Source organism: Carettochelys insculpta, chromosome 10 (genome assembly GCF_033958435.1).
Source record: "Carettochelys insculpta isolate YL-2023 chromosome 10, ASM3395843v1, whole genome shotgun sequence".
In the NCBI taxonomy this organism is placed as follows: Eukaryota; Metazoa; Chordata; order Testudines; family Carettochelyidae; genus Carettochelys; species Carettochelys insculpta.
The window spans coordinates 6,322,909-6,346,916 of NC_134146.1; the positions used below are offsets into that span (position 1 = coordinate 6,322,909).

The 24,008-nt window shown below is 48.1% G+C and overlaps 1 protein-coding gene across 1 annotated transcript in view; it reads left to right on the forward strand.

The window, feature by feature from the left end:
- INPP5D (inositol polyphosphate-5-phosphatase D) overlaps positions 1-24,008 on the forward strand; it is an 87,815-nt gene that overhangs the window by 48,487 nt on the left and 15,320 nt on the right. The window contains exons 4-18 of the mRNA XM_075003852.1: positions 1,482-1,653; positions 3,550-3,690; positions 9,750-9,837; positions 10,606-10,686; positions 10,880-10,951; positions 11,260-11,383; positions 13,371-13,477; positions 14,182-14,284; positions 15,206-15,402; positions 16,271-16,388; positions 17,582-17,678; positions 19,783-19,921; positions 20,573-20,681; positions 20,843-20,931; positions 21,205-21,286. Coding sequence (XP_074859953.1) covers positions 1,482-1,653; positions 3,550-3,690; positions 9,750-9,837; positions 10,606-10,686; positions 10,880-10,951; positions 11,260-11,383; positions 13,371-13,477; positions 14,182-14,284; positions 15,206-15,402; positions 16,271-16,388; positions 17,582-17,678; positions 19,783-19,921; positions 20,573-20,681; positions 20,843-20,931; positions 21,205-21,286 — 1,719 coding nt within the window. The remainder of the gene's footprint in view (positions 1-1,481; positions 1,654-3,549; positions 3,691-9,749; positions 9,838-10,605; positions 10,687-10,879; positions 10,952-11,259; positions 11,384-13,370; positions 13,478-14,181; positions 14,285-15,205; positions 15,403-16,270; positions 16,389-17,581; positions 17,679-19,782; positions 19,922-20,572; positions 20,682-20,842; positions 20,932-21,204; positions 21,287-24,008) is intronic.

The following is a 24,008-nucleotide window of genomic DNA, read 5'->3' on the forward strand; positions in this document are numbered from 1 at the left end:
GGTTGCCAGCCAGAGGCAAATGCAGGGGCAGTGCCTGCAGGCATGGACAGTGCCTGCCAGGCAGAGTTGCCTGAGCCCTCTACCTAGGGGCTGGACATGACAGTTGTTTACAGGGTCAGGGCAGGCAGGGAGCCTGCCTTAGCTCCACTGTTCCACTGATCAACTGCAGACACACAGTGCCCCAAGCCTCTGCTCCCCGGCCCTTCATGGGGCAGTGTGTGGCCCCCCAATTGATTGTTTTCTGTGACAGAACTGACAGACAAAGGAATCACCACCCCCAGCTTAGAGGATGTCTCTGTCGTATACATTTCATTATTAAGTCCCCGATCACTGTGGTATCTAAGCACCACGATATTGATCGAACAGCAGCACCAATCAGTAGTGCTGTTGCTCAATATTCCTTCCCCTTTGCCGGTCACAATGAGCACAGGAGCTATGGACCAGTCTCATCAGGAAAATAAGCATCACTCTCTGTTTTTTAAGAACAGCCAAGTACTGTGTGTGTTACAATGTGATGGGGGATTGTTAACAAAGGGAAAGCTCATTGGGTTAAATACTGTTGTGGCCACTTCCCCCCAAAGAAACAAGCGCTAGCCAACTGAATGGCATGGCATGGCTTGACAGGAGGGGATGGGGGTAGGGTTAAACTGGGAAACGGAGGGAGTTTTCAGCTCAGTGACAAGGGAGGCTGTGCAAGTCACCACACTGCAGCAAATGGGTGGGGTTTATTTGCAGTTAACATTCGTTACTATTTCCTTCTTCTGGACACATTTACTCTTTTTAGTTGTCTGTTTGTGTTTTCCCCAACATGTGTCTCCAGACACTGCCCAGGGTGAAAATGCAGGAACTCAGACACTAGAGTCCTGTGGACACAGACACTTCCAATCACATCAGCGCCCAGCACTTTTTATGTTATGAACTAGAATGAGGACTACTAACCCCACTTATCCTGAACTAGGTTCAATTACTGTTCATTGAAGTTAAATCCATGTGTCTGTCTGGTCATGTGTGGCTGGGACGTAGCTCCTGTACACCTCCTGGGCATCGCCCCAGTCCACTGACAGTCCAGTAATAATAATGATATATAGCCATGAGGCAGCACATAAACATGTCAAAGCACTGCACAAATGGTAATTAATTTTTCACAGTGGCTGGGAAGTTTAAATGACTCGACCAAGTCTACTCCGCAAGCCAGTGGCAGGACCAGAATTATTCCTTGTGTGTTCTGGATTTAGTGCCCCCAGTTCAGTCCAGTACATCACATGTCTGAGTTCAGTGGGATCACGATTCAATTCTTGTTGGTATCAAATTCTGGTCTGATGAAGTTCAAATCTTTTCAGCTCAGCAGCTGGAGGCCAGTTGATCTGGATGGATTTTGCATTGACTGCCACTGTGATGCAGCCTCTATTGTGGGTCAGAATGGGAGGCCAATGGACTAGGCCAGTTGCTAACATTATTTTGTTTCCCTTCTTTCATGTCAGACACTCTACCAACCCCACCCATATTACCCCCACGGACCTTCTTGGGGCCACTCCCGACAAGCGAGACCAAAGAAACATCTCCTTTGAATGAAAATGCCAAGGTGGCAGATGTCAACAAACTCTCCCTTTCGGAGACACTTCTGCAGCGGCTGCAGTGCCAGGACACCAGCAGGTGAGAGCTGGCAGTTCACTCCCCACTCCTGCCCTCAGAAACAAGTACAGACCAGCAATGAGCAGGTCAGGAGAAGAGACGTTGAATCCCTCTCGCGCGTCGTTGAGGTGTTACGTTTAGAAAAGGTGTCGCTGGTATCACAGCTATGTAGCGTACTCTGTGGTGGGAAAGGGGAGAAAAGGCTGTGAGGCCTGCATCTAATCTCACGTTCATTTTTCCCGAGGGTAACTCCAGGGACTTCAGAGGAGTTATTCCTGCTTTACACTAGTAAGGGAAGGTCAGAATCAGGTCCATATCCCTGAAAGTGGTACGGTGACTGATCTTTAAGGTAGTGCTCCTGCTCTGGCACAGAAGTGCACCATGTGCTGACTGCCCCCACAGAGCGACTCCCTGCCGTAATGTCAGAAAGAGGCTAGAATAGTAACCAAGTGCCTAAATCACAGAGGTTGTAATAGAGATCGTGGGTACAACTGCTTGTGCCACACTACGGTGGTGCCTCCTGCTTGTTGCTTGGGAATTAGCTCTATCCAGCCTCTGGAGTGTCCTCTCCTGGCTGATATCTTGCCTGCTGTGACCTGTTCATTCTCTATCACTTGTAACCAACCCACATCCCTCACAGACCACGGTTCTCTTCTCTCAGCGTACTGCCCTGTGGCAGCGCCCCACATTCTCAGGGCACACTCCTAGGGAACCCCAATCCTCTATACCCATCTTGTCTCACCCACGCACTGCCAGTCATCATCTAGCCTCTGCCTCGGGGCAAACTGCTGTCTGAAATGGCCACTCATTGATGGGGGATGGACCGGCTGCCTTCTCCTGCCCGCGCTGCCTCCCTGCAGCTCTAATACCCTCAGGCCTTGTCTCCAGCCCTGCAGCCTGGAAGTGGGCTCAGGCCAGAGCTCCCCAGCTCTGCCTGCCTTTCCCCAGCACTGCTCTGCCTCAGGAAGCCTCTGCAGCTTCCCTCCCAGCCAGGTCCCTCCTGCTCCTCAGCTGGAGCAAGAGTGGTATCTGCTTTGCTCCTGGAGCCCCTACTTATACGGCCTCAGCTGGGCCCTCGTTGGCAGCTACTTGCCTCAGATGATGGCTTCACAGGCTCAGTCATCTCCCAGAGCTGGGTTTCGCCCTTGTTCCCCCAGTGCAGGCCAGCTGCCCTGCCACAGTGGGCCAGATCCTTAACATGTGCAAATTGTCAAGTCTCCATTGTTTTCAATGGGGTTACACTGATTTGCGCCCATTGAGGGGCTGGCCCCACATAGGCAAGTGGCTGTTTAAAGACATTGTGTTGAATCTGGACACCCTATCAAGCGTTGGAGGAAGCTGGTGACATCGGGTGACCAGATCCTCAGAGTTAAAAATCAGGACTCGTGTCTGTGAGCCAGGAGTGCGGTGGGTTGTGTTGGCTGCCCCAACCCATCTCCACCCATCAGGGACCCAACTGGAGCCTGTGGCCCAGCCCTCTGCTAACCAGGCTTTGCCTGAGGCAGAAGGTTCAAAGAAGGAGTCAGGCACAGAGACGTGAGCGAAGGTCCTGGCTCCTTCAACGCTGCCAGGCTGCTAGCGCCAGCCGCCAGCCGCCAGCCGCCAGCCTTTCCTTTCTGCTCCAACCTGTAGCCCCCTCTCCATCACCACTGCAAGCCCTTATCTCCCACACGAGGGCAGGGTTCACCCTACTGCTGTAGGATATCCTCAGGCAAAATCTAAGTATTCCATTCCCCTCCCCCTGAGCCGTGCACACGTGATTTAAAAGGGAATGTTGACATTAAAGAACAAGGCATACCACAAAGGAGTATGTCTTAGCTGTGGAGGTTTCTGACTTAGACAAAATTCAGCTGCCTGATGGTTGGGGACAGCAAGGGGGAAGCTGGTTTCTTTACTCACATCAATCTTCTTTCACAGTATTTCCGAGGAACACCTGAAGTTCATCCAGGATTATCTGCGAGTTCACATCACCAGCGACTTTGAGATGGTGCAGACAGGCTCCAGCAGTCTCCCCCAGCTGAAGAAACTGCTCACGGTGCTCTGCAAAGGGCTGTTCAGGTAACTGGACGCTGTAGTCAAAGGCTGGTGCCATTTGAATTATGAACCTATATTTCCAGCATAGCAAAACTGCTTATCTTTAAAAACATGTAGAAAGATTCACGGCTGTGGGGTCAAAGGACAGGAGCCAGATGCTGAAGCTTCAGTGAGGTTCAAATTTACACCACATGAGGTTTTGTCCTTGGGACATTAGATGTGCCTGAAAGACACTGTTGTAGCTGTGAAGCTTTTCCTGAGGGTAATAACAGAGTATTTTCTTTACGCTTTTTTAAGGAAAAAACAAAGCCAAAGGGCATTAAAAGGATTAACTCTGAATAGTTTAGGAGGAGATAAAAATGGCACCTCCAGAATTATCAAGTTGTATGAAGAAATAAAAACACACATTGCTGTATGGCTAGTCTCTCCAAAAACCTTGACTCCCTTCTTGGATACAGCAGTGAGAACCTGGAGTGACAGCTCATATCAGCAAACACAGCTCATGTAGAGTGAGTGGAGAAACAGGCTCCTGCTGTAGTATGGTTTCTGTTTCTCCCTATCCTGAGCCCAGACTGACCCAATCCCAGCAAAATCTCCAGTGCCCCGTCAGTAGGGATCCGATTGCTCCTCAGGCTTCCTCTCTCCAAACCTTCCTCTGAAAAGGGGCTCAGCCCTCATATCCCAAGAGAGCAGCCAGAAGCCTGACCACTGACAGTGAGGCCTGTACCACCAGTCCGCCTGAGGGGCCCATGGCACCCTGTCCCACACCAGCTTATTGACAGCAAGGATCCTGTGGGGTGGTTCTGGTGGGGTACAGCCCCTCCAGCCTCTGGAGCGCCCCTCCCCCCACAAATTAGGGGAAAGGTCGAAAATATAGGCAAGTGCGCCCGAGAGTTACTATCGATTAATTGAACTCCACCTTGTGAATGGAGCTACCCTCAGCTGGTATAAATTGATGTGGCTCAGTTGAAATGACTGGAGTTATTCACGTTACACCAGCTGAGGCTTTGGCACAGTGTGATTTCCTCTGCTGCATAGGCCTGACTCCAGCCCTCCACAGGAGGGGCTCTAAATTGGTCTGGAAGTGGGTGGAGTATGATGCTGCATAACCAACACTTCCTTTTCTGTACCCCCTCGGCTGGGTTTCAGTTCTCTACAAGCACGGAGAGGAAGGTCCCATGTACTCAGTATTATCAGACCCTGAAAAATGGCATCCCACAGTCAGCAAAGTCATGCCGAATGTTTTCCCTTGCTAAACTGTCTCAGATGGGGCAGTGCTGGTATTCCAGTGAAGGGCAGGCTGGCTCTTTCCAGAAGGGAGCTCTGCTCTGTGCTCTCCAGGTTTTTATACCCCTCTTCACCCTTAAAGGAGACTAGAACGTCTTAAAGAAGAAACCCTACTGATATCAAATTTTCTCAAGCATCAAGGCTGCTCTTCAGCATCCCTTTATAACACCTGTAGTGAGAAGGCACAGAACATCTAGTGCCCACTTTAAATATTAATGTGCCAAATTCTCTGTGGGTGAAAGTTCACTGACATCAGAGGAGTTGCCCTGACAGATGATTAGCACCACCCCTTCTTTAGCAGCATATACTTATGGATGAAGCTGTTGTTATCCTGGGAACTAATGACATCTTAATACAATTGGTCTCACTGGGCAGATTTTCAAAGACCTGTGCAATAGGTGGTGAGCACCAAACTGCAATTCTTTTTATGGGCAATAGTTCACAGCACGGAGATGGCTATTTATATGCATAATTGCCCAATTTGCATATGCAATTTCCCACATGGAAATACAGGACTCTTTCTTATGGGAGGGACCTGATCCAAAATCTAATGAAGTCAATAGAAAAACTCCTAACTGATTTCAGTGGGCTTTGGATCAAGTTCTGTTCATGTACGCAGTTTTTGTTGCTAAGATAATAGACTTTTAAAACCAGTCCATTGAGCTGTCTTGCTGTTTGCAAGTGGAATGGATTTGGTATATCCCATCCAATTCCTTAATCTCTGTAATAGCTTTCAGCTTCTCAAGCTGAATTCCCCTGTCAAGATGCTGAAATTTAATTTATTCAGTGGCATTACCTAATTTTAGGTCTCATTCATCTCATCTACGTTCCCAGCTGCACTGAAGGATTCAGCCTGAAATCTGCAGCTTGTCCTCAGGCTGCTTCTCAGACATCTGTGTTTTCTTTTTCTTAACTGGATTTGGGGCCTTTTATTATTTTCACAAAGCCTATGGGTGGGCGGGGGGGACTGCAAATCACACAGACTAGATTGGCACTTACGCCCCATCTTTGGTAGCCTGATGTCCCTCCCTAGCCCCCTCTAGTCTCACATAGCTTAGGGGTGGAAATGTTGAGCAAAGACCCAAGTTCAGGTTCTCCACCTCTCCTGTATCTTTGTTACCAGGTAGCAGTCAAATATGAAGGACACAATAGGATGGCTGGGTCCAACAAGCAGCTTTATTTTATACAATACCAAAACTAGCTAATAGCAAGGACACCTTAGACTACCAAACAAAAGTTCGGTTGTCAAAGCAAACAGTGGTATTAAGCCGGAACACCAAATACAAATAGAAGCTGGGCAAAATACAATAGAGAGGGGTTTTACTATAGGTCAAACCTCTCTAGTCCAGCACTCTCTTGTCTGGCAATATCTGCAGTCTGGCAGATTTTAGTTAGCTGGATGACCACTTATCATGGGTGTGAACAAGTTTCCCGTAGTCCCATAAAGTTTGTTTGTACCCACCAGTCCTGTCTCTCCATGTTCTGTGCTGTTATTTAGCTGTAACTTACCCTTAAATGCCTTCTCAGATCCCAGTAAGCAGTGGGAGTGTTGGAAATGCTACTAGATAATATTGACCTCCTGTGGTTTGGCAAATTCTCTCTGAGGGGGCCGGAGTGGAGAGATTCAACCATATTCTTGATGGACGGAGAGGAGGTAGAAGGATGCCACAGGAACAGGAGACACAGGAGATAAGGAACTCAGGAAGGCAGGTCACTGTTGCAGGTGCTCAGGCAGGCAGGGGATGGTCTTCTTTCAGTTTTTCTTCCGTTTTTCCTTTCTTGACCCTTCAATACGCGTGGAGACTGTGGTTGAGGAAGGTGAATGATAGGTGTGAGTGTGCTGAAGAATCCGACTGCCTTAGCCCTACTACTTTTACCCTATCCTAAATAAACACGCTTTGTGCTAGCAACTGCTGCTGTGTGTGGGGAGCTGGGGAGCTCCATCACTAAGGGTCTACTAGACTCTCTCTCTGGCTTGAGATTCCCAGTCTGTCAACAGTAGGAAGGCAACCAGGCTCCTGCCTGTGGGGGCCTATCAAGCCTACGGCCTGCCTCAGCCGAGTCACAGACAGTGTGCAGAGAGCCCCGAGGGATGGGAGAATGCCCCTCATAAGCCCTGCTGTTACTAGGCACCCAGGAAATGCCCACCTTTCCTTGTCTTGCCTTTTCCCTGGGTAGTGGACAGTAGCAGAGAGAGTCACAGCAGCTGCTGAGGAAAAATCAAAATGGTGTACACAAAGCACTGGCTCCGCTCCCTCAAGAGAGGAGGCAATATCTTTTTCTGGAACAGCTTCTGCTGGTGAAAGAATTAACAGCTCTTCTTCCGGTGACCTCAGGCAGAGCTCTGTGTCAGTTCACAAGCTTATCTCTTGCACCAGCAGAAGTTGGTCCAGTAAAAGATATTACCAACCCTCCCCCTGCCTCACCTGGTCTCTCTAATGTCCTGGCACCCATATAGTGACATCAGCACTGCACACAGACCCCGAGGTAGCTCTCGTCAGACCCAGAGGATGCTGCAGCACTTTCCTTTCACGTCCACTAGCTCATGCGTGCCTGTCCTGGCAGCAGAGCGTGGGCAAGCTGTGACTGCGAATGTCCGCCTGAAGGAAAGGAGATGTTTTCTGGAACTGCGTGTCTGCAGTGGAGGGGGAGAAGATTGCTTAAAGCTCAGTAATGGGCAAAGCTGGACTAACCAATCTACTGAGGAGGAGCAGGGCAAAGGGCTACCAGCTCCCCTGCTCCTTCGGCTGCTCAGCAGAGGGCCCGCCCCTGGCTTGAACTACAGCAGTCTGAAGGTGTTTTTCAACTGCACCAGCTGCTATTGGCCTCCAGGATCTCCCAGGCCTCAAAAGCCTGGGAGGGGTCAATGGCATATAGGCAGAGTCAGGGAGGCTGCCAAGACCATGGCTGAACCTCTCCCAGATATTTCCTTAATCAGGGGAATGCTCTGGGAGCTGAGGAAAACTTGCTCCCTCTGTTACTATTTCAGGAAACATCATGCCAGCGCAGACACAGAGCTCCCTGTAAAAGTGTGGGGAGGTGTTCCTCATTCAAAATTCCTTAAAGGGCTCGGGGTGGACATATGTCAAAGTCCAAGTTACCTGAGAACTGGTCAGCCTGCCTGTTTTTTCAGGCAGTCACTCCGTAATGCACTACCTGGTCGGTCACCTAAATGACATGGCACCATTTCTGCTCTCTGCATGACTCCCACAAGCTTTTAAGATGGTCACTCAAGCATTTGTGGCCCCAATACTTAAGCAAATACAGATGGTCACAAGTGATTGTGACATTTCCTGTGAAGATTCTCATCAATAAAATTTTACTCATACAGCTGTTCAAAGGAGGAAAACAAAAGAGGTGTGAATGCAATTAAAACCACTTTGTGGTTTTGGTGAGCACAAATACCCGTAAATACCCTTCAGCATATTTCCCCAAGCCTGACCTGGGTGTTACATTAAACTGCACTTTATGGTGAAGAGTCTAAGTGAGGGTCATTCTCCCATAAGAAACAGCCATGTGGCAGGTTTTCTGTGGTTGCTGCTAACTGTGTAGTGTGTGCTGCACAGTGAATCAGAATAGACCTATTAGTTTGTCTTGCAGAACTTCTCCCAGTGCTCCTAATACCACCTCTTTTCTGATAGGGCCTGGACGAGGGCCCACTGATCTTCATGGGAGACTTCGGGAGGTTAGGACAACTGAAAGGTTCAAAGGAGAACGGTTTTGTGGCTCAAAACTGAGGGCTTAGGAGGTCTGGGCTCCCAGTTCCACCATAGACTTCCTGCATTACCTTGACAAGGCTGAAATTTCAAACTTGGGTGCCCAGGTTAGGTTTTAGGCAACAACATAAATAGCTTGATTTTCAGAGCTCGCAGGTGCATGCTCATCACAGCATCTTTCCCAGAGAACTGGATGGAGAAACAGATGCATTTGTGCTTATGACAGTGAGGGGAATTGTTAGTGCTGGTTATGGATTAGGCACAATGCTGCCTTGTTCTCCATGTTCACCTTGACTTGCAGTACCACACTGTTCTTTCAGTACTAAAGCTGGTCATTAGCAGAGATTGTCCTTTGTGCCAAATTCACATAATGGTTTTGTGACTGACATGCATCCTCGGGGACCATATTTGAATTCACTAAATCAATTGCATTTGTAACTATCCTGGATTTGAATTCAGGAGATTGAGAGCTGGTTCATTTTACCTCCCCAGCTCTACTTGTCCCCTTATTGCGTTGAAAATTAGAGTGTGGCGGGACAGTGCAACCTCAGTTTCCAGACCCACAAGGAGCTCTGCTGACATGAGCTGTTGCTAGTGCATTAGTTGTTATCCTAACCTGCTGTGCTGTGCAGATCTTTCAGGGCTGGCACTGACTTCGCTGGGTGTGGTTACACTGCAGTCAGAGGTGTGACTGCAGTGCAGGTTGGGATACCCATGCTAGATTTAGTTCAGCTGGTGTGTCTGTAAATATAAACGTATTGGCAAAGCCGTCAGTATGGACTGGAGGAACTTGCTGAGGACCTTGGGGATATGTTCATATTGATGCCTGTGCTACTACATCTTCAGGGCTATTTTTAGCCATGCTAGCTAAAGCTCAGGAGTCTGTCTCCCTGGGCTTCAGACATACGCCTAGTGCAGTGTAGACACCCATCTTAGCTCTGGAGTGATACCTATAGCATGGACTGGTTTAGTGCTGACTTACTTGGACTGCTTTGTCCTCCTTTTGTTGTCGCATGTGACCATGCTCCAGGTTTCCCACAGAAGCCTGCAACGGCCTATGATGTGTCTTTGTATTCTCAGTGAGGCGTCTCGGACACTCCCGTCCCTGGAGTCCATCCAGAAGGTGTTTGACCAGCAGCTGCCCTCTGGTACTCATCAACGTTCACAAGTAAGTTGTGCTGGAAGCATTGGGGAATGATGGCTCAGGATGAGTGATAGCATCTGTCAGGCACAGGCCAGGGGCAGGGAGGGCTTTCTGTGCTTTGGACATGATGGTAATTTAGATGATCAGTTAACACTTCTGTTCTCTTTAGTCTGTTTCTGGCTGAAGTGCATAGGGCACATAGTGAGTTATTTAGTCACAGATCCAGCTAACTCTTAGTCTTCTTCACCTTGTCCCGTCCACTGACCTCTGACCCAAAGAGAGAGAACAGCAAGGTGCCTCAGGTCATTCCTACATCTCATCTGTATCTGCCTGCTGCCCCAAATTGCAGATCTGTCTTTCTATCAGCCTAATTCTTCTGGACGGGCAGTGTCCTTTGGTAACAAATCCTTCCCTTCTTCCACCAAACCACCTCAATCCTGCATCCAACTGCTTCTGTCCCAGAAGAACAGAAATCCAATCTGCATGTTCAGCCTGGGGCCCGGTAACACCCCAGTCTGTCTTTCTGGTCTCCACCACCCAGCTCCTCTGCATGTCCTGCTTCCTCTGGCCTATGCACCAGGTTTGCAAGTTTGTCCTCCCAGCCCCTCTTTCCTGCATGTTCAGTTCCATTCTGTGTTGTGGTCCATCACATCACATATTAGACTTGGGTGATATAATATTCACTGTTGCCAGCTGCTGTTTCTGGCAGCTGATGTGAGTTCTGAGCTTCTCTGGGCCAGGTACTCATGGTTCTCTCTCTTCTTCTTCTTTTTGTAATACTGTCCTTACCAGTTGCTTGGGGAAGCCAGTCCAGTTAATGTTGTGCTGAAGCTCAATCAGCTGATCTCCTTGCTGTCCGCGATTGAAGAAAAGGTAGAGATGTGTAATTATCTTGTGTCCCTCCATTCACCTGCTTCTGGCTTTATTTATGCTCCATTCACCATCCATGAACTCCATCTCTGTAATGAGAATTATCCTGCAATGCTCTCACAACTCCCTTCTCTGATCCACTTCAAGTGAAGTGGCGAGTCACCTAATCCATATCCATATGCATGACTTTTTACAGGTGAAAACACTGTTGATTGAAGGTCCTGATTCAACACATCGGCGTTCTCTCATCCCACCTGTAACCTTTGAGGTAAATGGACTTTGTCGGCAACACGTAGCCGACTATAGAAGAACACAATAAATGTAGGGATGTCTCCATGTGTTGAGTTTTTGGATACTGTGCCCTATTATAGTAAAGATAATACAGTTAGCTCTCAGTGCCTATAGACCCTCAGTGCTGTATGGTACTGTAGTAGGGAACAGGTCTTAAAGCTCTCTGTCCCAAGCGATGTGATAGAGTCAGGCCAGACGGATATTCCTCTGTGCACGGCTTTAGGAATTGCTTTTCCTGGTACAATTGAAAAATGGTTTATGGAAAATCTCTCCCTTTTCCAACAGGTGAAAGCAGATTCTCTAGGAATTTCCTCCAAAATACACCTCAAGGTAGATGTGGAGATGGGGAAACTGATCATCAAGAAAGCCAAGGATGGTCCAGAAGACAAGTTCTATAACCATAAGAAAAGTAAGTATTTATCCTGGGTCACAAGTATTGGTTTAGCCCTCCAGATCCCAAGGGCAATTTTGCCATTGATTCCAGTGGGAGCAAGGTTTGGTCCGAAGCATATATTGGTTATTCATGCTAAGAGTGTTGTTCTACTGCAAGGCACCAGTAGGGTGTTGTGTTTACTGCTTTGGCCTGGTCTTGGCACTTAAAATCTAGGTTAACATTGTGAAAAGTCCATTCCATGGAGCACTGTAGCTATGCCCACCTCATCCCTGGTGTAGATGCAGCTAGGCTGGCAGAAGAATGCTCATGTTGACTTAGTTGCTGTCACTCAGGGAGCTCTACTATAGAGTTTCTACAGTGTGAAAAAAAAACCCAAAGAAAAAAAAACCAACCCACTTTTGCCCCTGTAATCTACACAATCCCATAACTGTGTGGCTTTTGTGCCTGCAGTGTAGACGTGGCAGTGGTGTCCGGTGAAGGCCAACTTAAATGGTTCTCTGTGTCCCTATGAAAGTATGTGGTGAAAGATTTTCTTTAGGGTAAAGTATCGGAGGGGTACCATATTAGTCTGGATCTGTAACAGCAACGAAGGGTCCTGTGGCACCTTATAGACTAACAGAAAAGTTTTGAGCATGAGCTTTCGTGAGCAAAGACTCACTTCATCAGATGCTGGTCTTGGAAATCTGCAGGGCCAGGTATAAATAAGCCAGAGCAAGGGTGGGGATAACAAGGGTAGCTCAGTCAGCAAGGGTGAGGCTTACTACCAGCAGTTGATCTGGAGGTATGAACACCAAGGGAGGGGAAGCTGCTTCTGTATTTAGCCAGCCATTTGCAGTCTTTGTTTAAGCCAGAGCTGAGGGCGTCAAATTTGCAGATGAATTGTAGCTCAGAAATTTCTCTTTGGAGTCTGGTCCTGAAATTTCTTTGCTGTAGGATAGCAAGTCTGCTACTGCGTGGCCTGGGAGATTGAAGTGCTCTCCTACGGGTTTTTGTATATTGCCATTTCTGATGTCTGATTTGTGTGCGTTTATTCTTTTATGTAGAGACTATCTTTGGGGTAAAGTTATTTTTCATGATTCCCCTCTGGCCTCTAACTCCAAACACTGCAGAGATTAGCAGGGGAGAATTATCAATTCAGGCTCCATCCACACGAAGAAAATGATCCATTGCTGACCATAGTTTTGAACAAAACGTCCACCTCTGACTTTCCATAGCTGGGGCTGAGAATTACTTAGCTTCGGATGTACATGGGACCAAACCATCTTCACCAGTGGTGAGCAACCTGTGGCCCACAGGCTGCATGTAGCTCCACCTGCAGCCCACTGAGGCTCCACCTGTATCCTGTGGACCCCCTAGCTGCCACACTCCCCCATACGCCTCTCACACACTGGGGCACAGGAGCCCCACGCTTACCAGCTCCTCCCCTGCAACCAGCCCTTTCAGAATACCACCAAGTGCTTGATTCATGCTCTGTCCCCATGCCTTCATCCCCCTCCCCTGGCTCCAAGATCTCTAACACTGTGAACAGCTGATTCATGGTATTGCAGCTTGGGAAGGGAGGGCAGGAGCGGGGCCAGAGCAGGAATCCGGTGGTTCACAGCTCCTCCAAAAGTGCTGAGAGAGAGGGGGAGGAGCAAGTAAGTGAGGCGCTCTGGTGTCCCAGTGCATGAGAGGTGCGTGGGGGAGGGGGACAGAATGGGGGGCTGTGGGTCTGCAGGCTGCTTGTGGCCCACTGAGGTAAAGAGCTCAGATGCTGCCAGCGAGTTGCAGGGCTCAAGCCACTGAAACCATCTTTGCCATGTTTTTGGCTCCAGGCTCTGTAGAAATGCCTTTTTCAGAGGCAGAATTGGCCGTGTGCTCAGTCAGCAGGGGACTCCCTGTGCAGGGCAGAGAGCCTCAGTTTTCACAATGGGGGATCTCCGGGAGCATGCCCAGTTCTATCCAGCAGAGAAGAGGCTTGCTCTTGCCAGGATAGGGCCAGTGACCCCCAGCCTCTCCTTAGTCCTGCAGCTCATCAAGTCCCAGAAGTTACCCAACAAGCTGGTGATTGTGCTGGAGACCGAAAAAGAGAAAACGCAGCGGAAGGAATACGTTTTCGCCGACTCTAAGGTACAGGACAGCATCTTTCCTTACCTTATCCCTATCCCTGCAGCACCAGGATGGGTCTGAGAGCAGCGTTCGCTGCTGGGCACACACAGGATTTAACATGCCCTGCAGGGTGAGATAAATCGTGCGGAATATCCAGCAAGTGCAAGAGCAATGTCTGGAGCAGCAGAGTGCTATACCAGTGAGGTCCTGAGCAAGGGAAGCAGGCAGATTAGGGCTGTGCCACTCAATGGATGCTCAGTGACTGGCAAAGGCAAGTGTCAGCCCTGGTGCAGCTATGCCAGGATCACTAACCAGCCTTGAATCCTGCTGGGGCCTTGGCTAGAGGGAGGTATCGGGGTGTGATGTAACACATGCTTGCTTCCGGGTTTGAAAACTCCTGTGTACACAAGACACGCTGCCTTTATCATATACTAGGAGCCTAGTTGGCTTTATCCTAACCAGTGTAATACATATCAGAGTAGTGGGCAGCCTTTCCTACACTAGGCTTTTAGCACACACTAGTTAACATGCACTAACAACACACCTTTGCTCTTAAGAAAGATCCATAAGCCACAAAACCTTCCTGCAGGCCAGTCGAGATAAGGCTGATATGCCTTTTAGATATTCTGAGCACTTCCCTGTTGAGCTAGTTCTTTCAGTGGAAGCTGCACTTCTGGTTACAGAGACTGTCCTCTCATTAGCCATCTCTGTTCCTCTGCATGTAGAAAAGAGAAGGGTTCTGCCAGCTTCTGCAGCAGATGAAGAATAAACACTCAGAACAACCAGAGCCTGACATGATCACCATCTTCATTGGAACCTGGAACATGGGTATGTGCTGTCTTCTCATCTCATCCTTCATACGTTCCCCCAGACGCTTCTCTGGACCCTCTGACGCTGGCCTGCTTTCATGTGAGGCCTGATGGGATCCACATCTCATAATCACTCAATAAGGGACTTTGCTCACAGGGACCGTGTTCCACTGGGGCAGGTTTGGAACTGGGTCTCTAGACCAGGTTCTCATGAGCACCATGAACCCTCTGAATTGCTGCAGTGCAAAGGGCCGTAATGCCAACGTGACCATGGTCGGGGAAAAAGGGTGTATGCAGCGATTGCATTCTAGCTATTTCTGCATGTGATTAGGAGAAATCACCCACCTTGAGATTGGAAAGAGATTTTAACAGGAGGGCTCTTTGTCTGGGGAACCCCCAATGAACCTATTTTCCCATTTGGGGAAAATGTATTTGTCCTAACTGATGTGAGCGGATAGGTTAATGCCATTGATTAAACTATAGACCCTGATCCTCGACTGCAGCCCAAATGCACTCAGGGCAGCTGACCGCTGGGGGCAAAGGCAAGCTTTATGCCACCTTGGTGGTTCTGCAGCTGTGGAGCTGGCTTTGGAATGACCCAGCCTCAATCTGAATAGCCCGTGGCAGCTGGCTGGCAGTGGCCTTCCTGGGCAGTCCAACAAATGGGAATTGGAAGAGCACAGAGATGCTCCTGCTGATACTCCCTTTTCCCTGGGAAGGAAGTGACATAGCACCAGCTCCATCACCCTGGGCTTCCCCTCTGCCAGGTGCAAAGCAGGACCTGGCCCATGGTCCTTTGACCATGAAGTCCATTGTCTCCACCTGCGTGTGCGCATACTTCCATGGGGTTGTGTGGCCTTCTTTCCCTGGGCTCGGTGTAGCCTCAAGGTTTTGTCAGCAAGTGTTTTGACTCACTGTGCTTTTGGATTTGCTGCTCAAGGTGCCGCTCCTCCTCCAAAGAAGATCACATCCTGGTTTCTCTCCAAGGGGCAGGGAAAGACCCGGGATGACTCTGCAGACTACATCCCCCATGACATTTATGTCATTGGCACCCAGGAGGACCCACAAGGGGAGAAGGAATGGCTGGAAGTTCTGAGACAATCCTTGCAGGAAATCACCAGTATCAGCTTTAAAGTGGTGAGAGTCACGTCAGCTCAGAGCAAAGTGACGATTGCACACTGCCCTAGCAGTTAGGAGAGACACAGAAGTAACCAGCCCCCTGGCACATGCCCCTCTGTTGTCAAAGCATCACCCTACTGGGTCCATCCTACTGACAGAAAGGGGACTGGACATGTTTATGGACTCCATTCCTCTTGATTCAGCTTGATGGCCTGCAACCCACAATACACTATGAGCACAGAGCACTGAGCACAGAGCCAGCCCCAGAGTGCTCAGAGCCTGCCAGGGGGGCATGACGGATGAGACCTTGGACCCCCCCACAGTAGCACACTTACCTGCAATTAGGCCACCGTGCCATGGGAACAGCCTTCTTAGAGGAGAACATTTTAAACTGTTGGTGTCAGCGACTCTTTTGCAGCTGCTCCAGCCTTGCTCTCTCTCTCTCTCTTCTCTCTCTCTCTTTCTGTGGGCTGCCACACATCTTATCCCAGGTAATAATACAGGTTAGGGACAACCTCGCTGAGTGACCAAACCGTGATAGAACTGTGTTTGGTCAGTAAGGCTGAGGAACAGGCTACGATCATATCTGAATGATCACAGTAGCTGGGGCCCCAAAGTGGCTCTCAGAATTTGCCTGGAAAAAAAACTTAAGTTGTCTCTTCTGCAACCAACGTGATCTAGGAATTAATGTGAACATGTTTGTGTGCAAGGAATTGTGGATGTTCTCCATGATGCCCACTCACTCAATCGAAAAACGTGGGTCCATTGTGTAAAGAAAGATCTCACAGTCAGCGAGTCCAGGGAGGTTGGGAAAGCCTTGGGCAGATGAGGTGTGTGTAATGTTTCTGTGCCAAGAGATTACCATCAGTTTCCCATCCCCTGACAGATAGCAATCCATACGCTCTGGAACATCAGGATCATTGTCCTGGCCAAGCCAGAACACGAGAACCGGATAAGCCACATCTGCACGGACAACGTGAAGACAGGAATCGCCAATACTTTGGGTAAGGAAACAGAAGCAAATCTGATCAAGGGCCTTAGCATTATCCATTCTGTACCCATGGGGACTCCTCAATGGACCAGTTCCGTCTCAGCTAGGTCACTCTGGGTCAGTGACGGGCAACCTAAACTAGTGAATGAGCCACGTGAGTGACCCTCCTTCATCTCAGTGGGCTGCAAGTTTGTTGTAACCAAGATGGTCTCCCAGGATAGGGTAGTTTTGCTAACTGTGCTTGTGCACCTAAAATGTGCAGGGTGTGCTGCCGAGCCATAGCAGCATTTTGATTGGCTTCAGGGGGGGCGTACAGCTGTCAGAGTCAGTGTGGAGTGCAATCAGCACACAACTTACTTCATGTGCCCTGGCTTTACATGCCTGTCACTTTAGTCATGCCAATACAGAAAACGTTATATGGGGGGAAACCAGCAGAATCTGGTAACTCTGCACATGGGCAATGGTAACAAAGTGCCCCACAGGCCATACATAGAACCCTGATGGGCTGCATGTAATCCGTGGGCTGCAGGTTGCCCACCAATACTCTGGGTCATGCTGAAGTGACCGTGGTCTTCTCCAAAAATGTGTCTATGTATCAGCACAGGTGCTGACCTCCTCTCTCCCTAGGGAGTGTTCAACCTCCCGTCCATCCCATGCCCTACCACCTTTTCCCCAAACTCCCACCTTTCCTCTTCCTCTCCCACCTCTCCCCTAGCCCCACTCTCCTGAGGGGAAGGAGTTGATCAGCAGGGTTATTGGGAGGGGTGAGAGCACCCACTATTTTTTTTCTCACATGGGCTCCAGGTCTGTGCCTGTGAATCCCATCCCTGCTAGACAGACTTTCCTGCACCAACATGAACACCACTTTCCCTGGAGGTGGGCGGTGGGAGGGAAACATTGTCTTTCTTCTCGGCCTGGGTTCAGAAATTCCCCCGCTGTATACTTCAGCCTGACTGGGAGGGTTTCCCTTTCCAGGTTGCAGATGGAAATTAAATTAGCTTCTTAAAAAATTATGTATTTTGCCTCCTTCAGAAAACTTTGTCCTGAACTCTGTTCTGTGATGGTTCTTCCTGCGCTGAGGGTTTGCCTCTCCCTCTACCTCATCCCCCACTTCCCGTAAGAAGTGTTGTGTTCTTTATTGTTCATTCTACTCCTGCCTGGAGGGGGATTGATTTCTTCATGTTTTTGGCTTTTTGTTTTCCCCAGGCAATAAAGGAGCTGTGGGAGTGTCATTCATGTTTAATGGAACCTCCTTCGGGTTTGTGAACAGCCACTTGACTTCAGGAAGTGAAAAGAAACACAGGTGAAATATGTCATTGTCTTTCTTGTGTGTAGATGTCCAGAGTCAACCAGTGGAACTCATTGCTTGGGGATGCTGTCAAGACTAAAAGTATAAATGGCTCAAGAAAGAATGAGAGAAAGTTCATGGAGGATAAGTCTATCAATGGGTATTAGACAAAATGGTCAGGGATGTCACCCTGGGAGTTCCTAAACCTCTGATTGGCAGATGCTGGGACCACATGACAGGGGGTGGCTCACTCATTAATTGCCCTGTTTTCTTCTTTCCCTGGAGCACCTGGCACCAGCTGCTGTCAGAGACTAGCTGCTAGACCACTGGACTGGCCCAGTCTGGCCATTCTTTTCTAGGAACTGTTGGGAGATGTTCTCTGGGCTATGCTAAGGAGGTCAGACTAAATGCCTACTGGCCTTAAAATCTATTAAATGTTCACTGTGAACACAGTCTTGACTCCCCATACTAGAAACTGCTGCATACCCCAGTCACTTAATCGCCAGTTGGTCAGTAACCCTGGCATTACCTGAAGAGGAACCTGCTGGAATCTGCAAGTGGGCAGAGGTAATAGACAAGTGTTTTCAGAGCTGAGCAGAGAGATCCCATGTATTCTATCCACAGTAGTGTAGGCATGGCCCACCTGTGTACCATCACAATGTAGAGAGTGAAAATATTTCCCAGGTGCCGGCAAGAGGTAGTGTCTCCTTTGTGGGCTGAGGTACACAGTGAGGGTTCGGAAGGTGGAAAGTGGAGGTCCATTCCTGGTATCAGGTGCCAGTCCTCCCAGACTGACGGGCATTAGAAGTGGTAGTCAGGGAGGGTGCCCCAGTCGATTTGAGTTCAGAGCAGAGTGTGTCTCTGGTAGGCAATCTCATTCCCCAAGCTGTTACACCACCAGTAGAGTGAGATGGAGTCTGTGGTCTGGCCAAGCAGTGTGCCACACTATAGCAGAGGGTCGGTGGCTTTGTAGCCCTTGAACTGAGGACTGTCCAGTGTAAGCTGGAGAAACCCCAAAGCATCATTGACGCAGGTATGGACAGTTGGGATAAAGAGGTGTGTTAGCCATGCTGCCTCTCTCCTGCGAACATCCCTTCCCCCAGGTCTAGTTTGAAGAACAGCGTGGATAGAACTGGTGTATAAGAACTCTGCCATCTGGGACTTCACTTGGCTTTAGCCAAGGAGCCAAAATAGACCTATCAGGGTCGCCAGTCAATCCCTCTACTCCTTGCGTATCGCGAGGCATAAGGGAGGTTGACAAGAGAAACTCTCCCGTTGACCTTCTTCAGTAAGGATAGCCAGGTAAGTTGATTGCAGATATGTTGATTCTAGCTACACAATTGCCAGTTCTAGCTACGGCAATTGCGTAGCTAGAATCAATGTATCTGCAAGCAACTTACCTGCCTCATGTAGACATAGCCTAAGATTCTGGGCTGTGCTGCCAGGAGGCGCAGCACGGAAATGCCCAGCCCTGCAGAGGGATCAAGAATGGTATTTGAACGGATTTTGCACTCATTTGACTTTAGGCTTTTCTGGGAGCAGAAACAGGATGCTTCTCAAAACAGAGCAGTTAGAAGCTGCTCTAAAATGTGTCCCTCCTCTCCTGTATCAGGCTGCTGAGCAGGGCCTGAGAATCCCATAGCTGCATATGATACAGAGTTCATGCCTGTCCCCTATTCCTGGACTTACTGAGTTTACTGTTACAGCATATGGGTCTCCTGGAGTGCCTGCACCAGGGACATTCTCCCTCACCTTGTCTCTGATTGCTGAAGCAGCACAGTCCCGGAAAGGAAGTCCCTGCAGGTTTCTATCTTGTTTCTCTCTCATAAGGAAGGAGCAGTGACAATGAACAAATAATTGACAGCTTCTTCAATTGCCAGTGCTCAGATTCCCTCGCCATGCCATCCCTGAGGATGCAGAGGCTATCCCGCTGTCATCTGGCTCTATGTGAAGTGCAAATGTGGGGTTCTCTAAAGAATGGCGGCTAAAAACCTGATCTTTCCTGTACTTTGCATCTAAGTGGGTCCAGCACGCTAAAGCAGTAGTCTCTGTCAGCCCTGAGCACTGAGGAACCTCATGGCAACCGAGTGTGACAGGCAGCGTTTGCTTGTTTTGTTAGGCGAAACCAGAACTACATGAACATTCTGCGTTTCCTAACCCTGGGAGATAAGAAACTGAGTCCATTTAATATCACTCACCGCTTTACTCATCTCTTCTGGCTGGGCGACTTGAACTACCGTGTGGAACAACCTCCAGTGGTGAGGGACTCCTATTGATTCCTTGCTGTTCAGAAAAGCAGAGACAAGAATTCCAGAAATGGCAGATGGCACATTTAATTGCATTACAGGTGTTGTCCACTTCTGGTCTGGAGGAATGTGGAAAGGAGGGAGAGCTGGGAAAGGGTTGGAAGAGGTGCCTAAACTAACTGCCCCTTGGAAAAAAAATTAGAGGGACACTGAAGTAGTCACCATATTCCCCCTCCACAGATTAATGAATCATTGGCCTATTAATAATGCCATCCTTCTGCAGGTCTCACCAATGACAGCCATTCCCTAAATAGCACTGAGCCTGCAGGCACAAGAGAGAATGCCCTCCTTAACTGTCATGAGAGCACCCTGATGCTCATACATTGTACTCATCAATTTGTTCTATAATGGCCCAGGCCTAGTCAGAACAGGTCTTTAGGTATTACAAAACAGACAAGGTATCTCCTGGATGTCACAAGACTTAGTGATGGTGTAAGAATGTCTAGTGCTGCTGTAAATTAGGTGTTCAGGCATACATTTATGTTGTGTGTGTTGGTGGGTTTGAGAGACAAGGGCCCAGTGTCATGGCCTCCCCACTAGCAAGGGAGCATTTGGAAGAAAATGGAGTACAGCTGTGCAGCTCTCAGGTTTCCTTCTTTCCAGGAAGCAGAGAATATCATCCAGAGGATAAGACAGCAGCAGTATCCAGAGTTGCTGGGCTTTGACCAGCTTCTCATGGAGAGAAAGGACCAAAAGGTGTTTCTGCAGTTTGGTAAGATGCTGAACTCATCTACTCTTAGCACCACCTTTCTCCCAGCTTTTCCATGCCCATGGCCAGAGTAGAGTTGCAAAGTGGGATGAGGGAGAGCTGAGGGTCTTATGTGGCCTAGAACTGTCCTCAAGCCAGAACAATCAAATGTCTCTCTCTTTCAGAGGAAGAAGAGATCACTTTTGCACCAACCTATCGTTTTGAAAGAGGTACACGGGAGAAGTATGCCTACACCAAGCAGAAAGCAACAGGGGTAGGTAGTGCCTAAAAATACAACCCTTGTCATTTGAAAAATATATGCTAGTGTAGAGCAAAGAGCATCCAGAGAGAAAAGTGACCTAAAAGTCACTCTCCAGCTCCTGCACAAATTAGGATTCAATTTATGAGTCTTTGAAAGGAGCCAAATAATGGACAAAAAATAATTTGGAACACATGCACAGCCCTTTGTCAAGCGACTTCTCTCCTTGTCTGAACAAGAACTTGTCCATTCCCTTCTTCTTGACCTGAGTTCTCCTTTGGTTTGCAGATGAAATACAATTTGCCATCCTGGTGTGATCGAGTGCTTTGGAAATCTTACCCCATGGTGCACGTGGTGTGTCAGTCCTATGGTGGGTAGATAACAGATTGTAGATAGCAAAGCAATTGGTCTGAAACAGAAATGATTCACAGGGATGGCTGTAGGATCTCCTTGCACTGCCAAGCTCTCAACACAGAATAGCCATGACAGTAAATCATGCAATTTGGAGTTACATCTCTCTGTTTATCACAGTGTAAGGCTGGAAAATGGTCTGTTTTACAATTTTATGTACAATATAGTTTAGATGGCTGCAGCGCAAGTGTTCCTGCCTTGACTTCATTCTCTTTGGAAGCTTAAGGCCACGCTGTAGTGTTTGTTATGACTCCATCTAACACACAGATGTGACGCTGAAGGTCAGAAAGGACCATTGTGATCATCTAGTCTGGCCTGTCTATTTTAGGCAATAGAACCTCACTCACCCATTGCAGCAATCACTCCCTAACCTCTGCCTGAGTTACAGTCCTCAGATCTGCATTTAGAGACTTCAAGTTGCAGAGAATCCAGAATTTACTGTAGTTCAAACCAGCAAATGACCCATACCCCTTACTGCAGAGGAAAGTGAAAAACTCTCAGGGTCTCTGCCAGTCTGACCTGGGGGAGTATTCCTTCCTAACCCCAGATGTGGCAGTCAGTTAGACTCTGAGCATGTGGGTGATACCCATCAGTCAGACACCTGAGAAGGAAGTCTCAGTAACTCAGAGCCTCCCCTCCAGTGTCCCTTCTCCAACTGTTGGAGATATTTGCTACTGCCAATTGCAGAAGGGCCATGTGCCACTGAAGGCAACCTCCCTTTCCGTTCCCCTCCATACATTGGTCAACCTCAGTCTTGAAGCCACTTGGGTTTTTTGATCCCATTGCTCCCCTCGGAAGGCTGTTACAGAACTTCACTCCTCTGATAGGAAAAGCTTTCCTCTCATTTCAAGATTAAACTTATTGATGGCTAATTTATACCCATTTGTTCTTTTGTCAACATTGGCCCTTAACTTAAATAACTCCTCTCCCTCTCTAGAGTTTGTCCCTGGACAGCAGTCATATCCACCCTATCCTTTGTTTCCTTAAGCTACACAAGCCAACCACCTTAAGTCTCCTCTCAAAAGCCAGGGTCTGCATTCCTCTGATAGCCCTTCTCTGCACTTGCTCCAGTTTGAATTAACCTTTCTTAAACATGAGAGACCAGAACAACACACAGTATTCCAGGAGAAGTCTCACAAGGGCCTTGTATAATGGCCAAGACACTTCACTATCTCTGCTGGAAATACCTCTCACCTGATGAGTCCCTAGGATTTGTCATAGCTTCTTCACATTGGTGACCCATAGCCATCTGTGATCAACCAATACATCCAGGTCTTTCTCCTCCTCTGTTGCTCCCAACAAAAATGCATGTTGTTCGTACCTATATGCATGACCTTCCGCTTTGCCCTATGAAATTTCATCCCATTTCTATTACTCCAATTTTCAAGGTCATATAAATCTAGTGTGATAGAGTGGAGTCACAGATGTCACCTTGGGATTGTTTCCCAGTATGCTTATCAGGCCTCTGACACCTACCTCTTTGCCCCTCTGGGGCTCCCTAACACCCTGTTCTGCTAGGCCAGATCATCCAGTCTCCCCCAGACAAAGCAAAGTTGGGTTACCACCCTCTTGCAGAGAAACACAGACACTGAACCACTTCAGCTCTGAAAGAACTCAGTTCTAGGGCTCAGCACTCAGGAAATTAACCATCAAAAGGGACCAAAAATCCTCAAGAAATCCACCTTTTTCTGTGTAAATTTTTCACAGGAAAAGCTTATAAGGTAAAATCCCTTTATCAATGAAAGAGAGAAATGCAAAGTGTTTGCGTCCCATTGGGCCTGATAATAAACAAAAGTTCATTTTATCATGTATAAAAAGTAGGATTTAAGTGGTCACAAGTGAAAATTGACAAATCAAAGTAAGTTACTAAATTAAAATGAATAGAAATGCTAGGTGAATCAACTAAGAAACTTGTTACATGCCAGTTCTTATCCTAAACAGCTGTTCTTAATTCCAGTATAAGTTTCAAATCAGAGTTGGTTTTTACTCTGATTTGGGTCTCCAGTTCTTGAAATTCTACACTCTCAGGCCATTTCTGCATATGCCACTTTTTCCAAAAGCTCTTCCGAACTCCAAAACAGCGTGTAGAAGCGCAGCCCTTGGGGTATCTGGAAAACTTTCAGGAAGAACGGGGCTTCCAGAAGGAGGATTTCCTTCCGGGAGATTCCCCAGGGGTCGTGCCTCTACATGATGTTTTGGAGTCCGGAAGAGCTTCTTCTGGACTCCAAATCATGTGACAGTATGCTACTGAGGCATCAAAAATTTACATACATGCCTCATTAGCATTTTTCTTGCTGTTTATATTTGGCATGTGTAGAAACGGTCTTAGGATGTAGATTCAGAAGGATAGCTGTGTTAGTCTGTAGCTTCACAAATAACAAGCAATCATGTAGCACCTTAAAGACTAACAAATTTATTTATTAGGTAATGAGCTTTTGTGGGTGAGATCCACTTCCTCAGGTTTGGAGGAGACAATTAGAATCCAGAGTTTATACAGCTGGAGATGTGGGAAGGAGAAAGGGGAAAAAGGTGTTTGCCTGTCACTAGTCAGACCAGTAGAAGAAGCAAATAAAGATAAGTGGGATGTGTGCCATTCCTATGAATATCAAAGTTGGGGAAATTACCATTGTAATATGCAAGATAATTGAGATCCCTGTTAAGGACTAATTTGAAAGTGTCAA